Below are 8692 nucleotides of genomic sequence, written 5' to 3'. Positions count from 1 at the left end.
AAGCTTTGATCATTATGATCCTTTGTCTTATGACTTATCCTCCATTAAAAATTTTCACAAAATCTTCCTTTGATCATAGGCAGCATTCATCATATTCACAACAAAAACCAAAAGCTTTATGGAGCACAATCAACCAATCACTAGCAATGTTGAATGAAGTCTAATGTGCAATTGGACTTGGTCTGTAATTTAAGCGTAATTTAACATAACACCAAAAAATAAAATCATTCATGTAATTTCAATGAAATTACAGGACCATCATTTTACAAAACAAAGTCATCTCTGTTTTCACCAACCTTGTAAAAGATTTTTCCTGTTTCCTGTTTCCTGTTACCACTAGAGGGAAACACATGCACACATGGCACTTGTTATAAGCAGTCACAATACTGGGGTGAAAGCAGATGTAGTGTAGGTTTTACTTTCATATGTGAAACACTTTACAATACACAAGCATAATTAACATATAATGCAAAGATAAGCCATAATATGAGACGCTTGGGCTATTGTAGATTAAAAAGCAAAAAAATCAGCATTATATTCAAATAAATACTGTAGTTATCTTACTGTAATCTCTGTATTTTAAAAATAACTTTAAGCTTTATTTTGTCACAATATTTTAAGTTCCATATTTTTGCCTGGCTGTACTGAAGTAACACTTGAAGATACAACAATACAAGGGAAAGAAAGGCAACAAGATGTTGCTTTTGGAAACGGGCAGTTTATCTTTGTCTCTAATGCAGCAGGCCTAATAACTTGTTTTGTTGCTCATTCATGGTCTTGCTGAGGCGATACATGCCATACATGGCAGCAAGAATGAGGAACAACCCTGTGGTGACAAGAAGGATGTGACAAAACATTAGGACCCCAGCCAAGGTTGTATCTGAGGGCAGAAACCACACATATACCCAGCCCTTGTGAAGGCTGTGGTGAATGAACTCAGGCCCTTGTTCAAACACAAGTCGATCATGGAAAGGAGATGAAATGTAATTGGTCTCAACAATGACAGGAAAACCATCCTTAGGTGGAGCACTGGTTACAGTGTGGAGGAATCTTGCAGGTGTAGTGGTTGTTGGGATGTTGGCAGTTTGGGAGGCTCCTTGAGTGGTGGGTAATGTTCCCGGCTGTGTGTTTGTTGAAGCCACAACTGATGTTTCTACACTGGTTGAAATAGAGTGATATGGTTGTGTTGGCTCATGCAAGTTATTTTGAATGGAGGACTTACTCTTAAAACTTAGCAGTTCACATAATTTGAAATCTTCATCATTCAGAGATCCAATTGTACGGAGCACATGGTAAAGTGGACTATGACACATCACATCATCTTTGTCAGTGACCACGTGCTCATTTTGTCTTATCCATTTCGCAATATCTCTTATACTACAAGTACAGTCCCAAGGGTTGCCACTCAGGTAAAGTGCTCTCAAAACTGTATTTGACAAAAATATATCTCCTGGAAGAGTCTTGAGGCTGTTATTCTGCAAATCAATATTCAAAAGCTGGCCAAGGCCCTGAAATAGGTTTTCTGGTAGACTTTTCAGTTTATTGTCATTGAGGAGCAATGTTTCCACTGTGGTTATTCTTGAGAACAGCTGAGGATGTAGATAGTGGAGGTCATTGGATCTCAGCGAGAGCTTCTGAAGCTTGGGAAGACAGCAGAAAAGGTCTGAAGGCAACTCCCTCAGCTTGTCATTTAGATGGAAATTAAGCCACAGGAGCTCAGACATGTTAGCAAACAGATTTGCAGGAACAGTAATTAGTTTAGTTGTAAACAGATAAAATTCTCTCATCTCAGGCATTTCACCCATTAGCTGGTCTGGTAGAGACAACAGTGGGTTGTTGTAAATGGTAAGCTTGCTCAGCTTTGGCATGTTGTAAAAGCTCTTTTCTGGGATTGCCTGAAGTTGGTTGGAGGACAAAGTGAGAATCCTTAGGTTCCTCAGTGACCAAAAAACCTGAGGTGGGAGGCTGGCAATCTGGTTTTGGTTGATTCTTAGTTCTTCAAGGCTGACAAGCTCATCAAACATCCCAGCTTCTAACACCTCTAGCACATTATTATAGATTGAGAGCTGTTGAAGCTTGGTCAAGGAGTGAAAAATGCCAGGTGGAAGCTTCTTTATGGAGTTTTTTCCAAGGTTCAGAAAGGTCAGGTTGGTCAGTCCATCGAAAACACCTGAAGGAAGACTAGTAAGTCTGTTTCGACTCAGGTCTAGTTCCTTCAGCTCAGCTAGCCCCTTAAACATACCTGGCGCAATAGTCTCAAACAGGTTTCCATCTAAATGCAGCTGCTCCAGAGTGGTCAGTGGTGTGAATAGTTGAGCAGGAACAGATGAGAGATTATTGAATGACAGTTTGATAGATTTAAGCTGTGGAGAACCATGGAACCCCTGGGGATGGATTGTGTGTAGATGGCTATAGGTCAGACGGAAACGTAGCAGGAGGCTCTTGTTTGCCAGGCTCTGGTCAGGTATGACAGTAATGTTTGTGTCATTCAGCACCAGCAGGTATGTGTGGACTGGCAGCTGTTTTGGTATATCTGTGATGCTGCCGCCAACACACTTGACAGCCCCAATATGGTTGCACAGGCAGCTGCTGGGGCAGGTGTCAAGAGAAGTCAGGTACGGCAGCGTGAAGAGACTGAGCATCAACGACAAGGGGGCTGCACAGTAAAAATAAAGACACAAGCGTTCATTACTACATTATTCTTGTAAGTTTGTCTCCATAGTAGCATTCAAAATTGTAGTGTATATTACGATTTTCCCACAGTTTATCCAAAAGGTCTACAAATCAGTTTCTAAATTCAAGAAATTCAATATTTGACACAATACTGCAAATGTACTTATAAAATAACTAATAAAATAAAAGAGTAATTAGGTTAAAATGTTCTTCTCTTAAATAACAATTAAAAACCAAAGCTGCAGCTAAGTTGGCTTGATTGAAAAAAGCAAAGGTTACATATTATACTAACCTCTAAAATGAGAATCCATCATTGTCTGTTTGGTGTTATAACCATGCTGCTGTGGTCCCCTTGGAGATATAGCGATCCGGAGGAGCTGGAAGTCTCTATTTATTAAAACACCCAGCCCCTTGTTCAGCCAAAATACCCAACCAAATTTCATCCATCATATTACATGTCATGCTAATCCAACCAGTGACTTTTCCTCCTGATTCCCGATGGAAACCATCTACTTAAAACAATATGAGAAGATTTAGACCATGGAAATTTGTTAGGTTTATTTCATTAGAACTAACTCATAATATTGGACTTATTGTTATTAGACTAGTGTTGGATCCAATATACATTATACCTACCTTCTAGTGCCTTCTATTTACTTTATATATGTATGCAAACAATTGGGGGAATCTTTTTTTTTGTCTTGTTGGATAGTTGTAAACTTTTTTCTGTATTATTTGTATTATAACAATTTAAACAGTCCAACTGTTATCTGAGTGACACAGAGGATGCTGGTTTATTTCCTGCAGCCTTATCTTGACAGGGTCACCCCACTCTGCCTGTGCTCCAGTGTACGGACTGAAGTCAAGAAGATAATGGTCCATTTCAGTTCCGTGACACTCTGTGTCTGATGCTTATTATGTGACTCAGCAGCAAATTATGCATGAAAAAAACATTTTAATGATTAATGTTAAATAAATAAATGTACTAATGTAAATGTACTAAATGTATTTCACATTTGTGTAGATTTGTGAAGTAGAACTTATGAGAAAAATAGTTAGAGAAAGAAAGTTTTATCCTATTGTTTCTGGTTCGTTGGATGGTCACTGAGAGTTAAACAGGCACAGATGATGCACGGTTTGCCAGTTTTCCCTCGATCCAAATCATAGCTTATTCAGTCGTTGAATGTCTATATTACAATTTGAGTCAGCTTACACTCCAATTATTTTGGAGAGTAAAATCATCAATTGTGCTGTGCAAAAGTAAACTAAAACAGTAATTAGTTTTAAGTTCAGTTCTTATTCTTGTATTTTTATGTATTTTATTCTTCAGGGACCTGGTTTTTATATGGGCAAAAGAACTGTGTTACTGTAAAATAATACACAATAGTAAAGCTGGCAGTGATAATTAATAATTTACATCTATATTTTTTTATATTTTTATGACATCTACTGTGACTGGCTGATAAATTGCAGTGTCCCTGTCCCTTTTGAAATTACAAAGAATATAAATCTCTCTGTGAGCACTCATTTATGAAAATATGTAATATTATCATATAATGTAGATTTATGGATGTTGTGTCCATTTGGATATTTTAATGTACCTAATTAATGTGTGAAACTACAACAGTAAACATAACTGATGAAAATGCAATAGTCATTCTTTTTCCTTTTACGTTGCTGATTTAGACTAAATTCACGGTGTCACGCTCATTCGAGTTTCCCTGAAATCTCTTTGCTTTATCACATGCTGTGTGATTCACATGTTTTTACTCCATTACTAGACTAAGCCTGTCTGTGACTAGGTTTTGTCACCTTCTTTCAACAGATCCAGTGAACTGATCTTCACTGCCACCACATGCCGCATTCCTTCACCCAAACTTTATATTTACACTCTTTAAAATAACAGAAAGCAGAAGTAATAGATGTAGAAGACCATATGTAGGGTTGATAATATTTTGAAATCTATATGTTGTTGTGTAATATTGTAATTGTCCTTTTTTGATGGAAAAGTAATGCAAACATTTTTGCACTTTTTATACTTTGAAAAAATCATTCTATGATAACTAATCTCTAACTATATTTAAAAAAACAAAAGCATCTCAAAAATACATAGTATAATTTTATTTACATAGTAAACTGCAGGCCAGTCCCTTCCTAAAAGCAGTGACATATGAATGCATGTTGACAGAGGTACAAAAAACATTATGCCCTGTTTAACCACTAGAGGACGACATAGGAGCAGTAGCCAAATAAAATTCCTGCTGAAATAAGAATACTATGCAGTTAAGTACATTTAGACATATGTGACCCTCAAGTATTTTCATTGAATATATTATTTACACATGAAGATTTTCAGCCTCACTTCTTGCTCTAATGGGAGCGCCTCAGTGCAATGATAATGGTAATGGTTAATTGATGAAACTAATTATAGTACATTTCTATATTGCTGGATTAGACACAGTCTGATTAAATTACTGGTGTTGAGAGTCTTAAGGCTATGTTGGGCTTTGCAGCAAGATTTCAGTGGACCTCCTCTTGCATCCGTCTCACACACAGTACTTCCAGAAACAAGCTAGACAGGAAAGGATAGAAAAAACTTAAAGAATAACACTTGACATACTGCAATGGTTGAAAGTACAAATATTATAATATCAGTTCTTATGATACATATAGATGGTCAAGTGCGGAATTTTGCTTACGTTCACCCCTCTTCTGCATTATAGATTTGCCTTGAGACAAATTAGCTGTGATCTCCTTCTCCAGCTCCAAGTCCTCCCTCAGCAACCGAAGCTACAAGCAAAGATCAGAGTGATTAAACAAAATAAAACTGAAGGCTGCAATTTCAGTATCAGTACACTATTTAGTGAAAGGCTTTTGTAATGGATTTGATTTTTTCAAAAATTACATTCTCTTTTTCAAAAAGGTTTTTTTTCTTTTTCTTTTTCAGAAATCAAAACAAGTATCATAGCTATGCCACATTTTCTCAAAAGCTGCTTTATGGTGAATTTTTTAAATATACTTACCTCATCTAGTTCAGCTAATTTATTGGCCAGCTCAAGACCTGTTGACAGGAAAACCAGTTAACATCCAGATAGAATGTATTTAAAACTCATGAATGTCTAGGCATTTTTTCTCACGTCTCACCTAGAGTATCATCGTTTTCGACAGGAACTAAGCTTTTATGTAGTAACAGTGCAAGAATCTTGTTCTGTGCATCTGTGTCTTCTTTTGGATTAAAAACATGGTTTCCTGCACATATAAAACAAACAATAACTTAAGCACCATACACATAAAAACCAAAAATGTAGTCACATCCATCTAATTATACAGTCAGGTGCAGGTCCTCAACTTAACTAGACATTTTAATACCATTTTGCACACTTACCACGGTTAAAAATGCTCCTGCCATCCACATTTAGCATTCCTTGCAGAAGTAACAAACCCAGGAGTCCTAAGCAGTAGTTCACAACTGTAACCTTGTCCATGACACTCAATACAGTATATGTTCCCAAACTAACACTGCACAAGAAACTCAAGCAATCCACTGTCTTTGGTCCATCCCGTCAATATATTTATCCTTTCAGGGGCCAGGAGGAGGGGCCAGTTGGGCCCTTGCGTACTAAATCACTAGGTAGTCATCATGGATTTCGTCAACAGGCCACCTTTTCACGTGGACCATGGAGCATGTGAGTGAAATATGGTGATCAGACGTTGTAGATGAAGCCACTAACCCTACATCATTTTGACACGAGCAAATCAAACCAGAGACGAAGCCATAAATCAGCCTGAGAGTTACAGGGACCAGAATTAGTTTCTCTTGGCTTTTACAAGTATTTTTCTTTTACATGAATTGCTTATTTAAAAAGGTGCATTGGAATATGTTGGTATGAGGGAAGAGAGGGGAATTAAATTGATTCGGTCTCTAAGTGCATTATAGGCTGAGATGCACTGCTCATTCTTGGTGTCAGAACTGATTTGGAGCTGAAAGAACATCAATCATTGCAGCCGACAACCACCCAACAGGCCCTAAGTCACTGTAGTCTATGTTGGGCATCAGAGAATCACACCTCATACTTCTGCCAGAAAAGCAGTCACTGTGCTGGTATAGTGTTAGGGAAATGAAATGGCTGGCACCTGCTGAATTTAGCTGATGGTCTTGTAAAAGTCCCTGACTTAGGAGGCTGTCAACATCTGACGTTACAAATCCATCAAAAGAAAAGAAACTTGAGGCTAACACAGAGACTGTTGTGGACCAATGCGAAAGAGGCCGGGAAGTATTTGTTTGGAGACTCTTGGGGATCAAATCTGTCAGTTTGATCATATAAAGCAAAATAAAATGTAAACACCAACAATATGTAACCAATACAGAAAAACAAGTTTCAAGGGAACCATTCACATCTGTGAGGCAGTTTTATCATTGTGCATATCAAGTATATGCCAGGTGCATGCTTTATGTCCCTTAAGTTTACATATAGTTCAAAGATTTGCAAAAACTTAACCAGGTTAAAAAATTAACCAGTTTCTTCTCTGAAAAGTGTGAGATGTCGATGTCTAAGCCTGGCAGTCACTATTTCTGTTTTCATTTCCACTGAGAAAGGCAATATGATACTGAAAGAGTAAACATGAACACTAATTCATTAAGTATGCACACTTTTTTTATAAATTATACATACATTTGTGTATAGCAGTTAATTAGAAGCAGAAGTTGAAAGTGGTGTATGAAAAAGAACGATTACATGGCTACAATCAAATCAGGTCACGTGACACTTGTATTTGTTTGTATAAATAACACCGAGAGAAAAACATATTTTTCAGTCAAGCAGCTTTTTGTGTGTTTAAATTTCGCTTATCATTCACATCTCTAACGCGTCATTATTCATTTAGTCTATAGCTTTGGTCCAGAGAGACGTGATTCCTCTCGCTTCGAGGTGAAGAATCCTTGTCGCGGCAGCTGCAGATGTCTCTGCGGATGAAGCCGCGTCAAGTTAAGGTAGTTAGAACAATACAGGAAGATTGATTTTTCAGCTTTCAAAATGAAATTAAAAGCTGGCGGCATAGCTGCTGATAGTTTTCTGGAAAGACTTTGTGAAGAGCATTGGATTTTAAGATCATTCTTATTTTATTTTATTTTAGTGCATATACAGTAACATTAGCAGACCATATTATGAAATGGGTCATTCTGTAAAATCAGTAGGGCTTCATGTATACGTTGGAGCTAAAAGGTTTCTCTTTTATTTACATAATAATTTTAAATAATTTTACTGGTATTGATATTTAAGAGAGAACATAGAATACATCTTCAGCTGTGGCAATTATATCTAAAGCCGATTTGCCACATGTAGTGCAGTGTAGCTAACATTGCATTTAAAATGTGCCTGTACCCACATTTTTACATTATTACTTTATTTGCATGTCTGATCTTTCAGTTTGATACTGGAGTTGTGTTTTTTTTTTCAGCAGCTAAAAGTGGGGATCTGAGTTTAAGGTGCACAGCTGGTGATTAATCTGGTGATGAGTAATTAATCTTCCAAATTTATTTGGAAGCTAATCATGGTAAAACGGGCAACTTACATGAGATTGTACATGTGCAAACTTGAATAATTAGACACAATGGTCTTTTGGTGTTATTTGAGACACTTTGCACCCAATGCAGCTACAGTATTACATTTACAGTGTTTTGAATAAAAATATGTTCCTATGTACTCCAGAGGGGTTCTCAACGGCTTTTGTACCAGACCTAAACCACAACCTAGCAGCAGTGCTGAAATTGTGCCTTTTGAAAGGTTTCTGAGTTCCGTTCTTACTTTTAGCAAATTTTGCAATGATTCCTTTTTTCTGCTAGACTGGTAGGTTTTTTTTGCATTATCATTAATTATTGAAATTTCCTAATGACTAAACCTAAAGGCACGAGCGAAGTGGAGTGGATTGCTTGATTCTCATGAGCCGCATATACCTTTAAATGTTGGAGGTGAAAAACATATTACATTTTTCCAGCAAAAGTGTAGACAGTAGTGTTGGT

At 37.1% G+C, this 8692-nt stretch overlaps 2 protein-coding genes across 2 annotated transcripts; both read right to left on the bottom strand.

Moving 5' to 3' along the window:
* Positions 1-402: 402 nt before the first annotated feature.
* LOC137131794 (platelet glycoprotein V) lies at positions 403-3093 on the bottom strand. Its single transcript, XM_067513555.1, has 2 exons — positions 2966-3093; positions 403-2656 (listed from the first exon to the last, which is right to left on the bottom strand). Exons 1-2 carry the CDS (start codon positions 2985-2987, stop codon positions 732-734), a joined length of 1947 nt encoding a protein of 648 aa, XP_067369656.1. The 5' UTR covers positions 2988-3093; the 3' UTR covers positions 403-731.
* A 1723-nt stretch (positions 3094-4816) lies between these two features.
* uts2d (urotensin 2 domain containing) lies at positions 4817-7596 on the bottom strand. The gene is made up of 5 exons (XM_067513547.1): positions 6059-7596; positions 5818-5922; positions 5697-5734; positions 5373-5463; positions 4817-5245 (listed from the first exon to the last, which is right to left on the bottom strand). Exons 1-5 carry the CDS (start codon positions 6156-6158, stop codon positions 5220-5222), a joined length of 360 nt encoding a protein of 119 aa, XP_067369648.1. The 5' UTR covers positions 6159-7596; the 3' UTR covers positions 4817-5219.
* Positions 7597-8692: the final 1096 nt, after the last annotated feature.

The sequence above is a fragment of the Channa argus genome, chromosome 8 (genome assembly GCF_033026475.1).
Source record: "Channa argus isolate prfri chromosome 8, Channa argus male v1.0, whole genome shotgun sequence".
Classification (NCBI taxonomy): Eukaryota; Metazoa; Chordata; class Actinopteri; order Anabantiformes; family Channidae; genus Channa; species Channa argus.
Note: the sequence above shows the minus strand (reverse complement) of the source record. Positions and strands in the feature narration are given on the sequence as shown.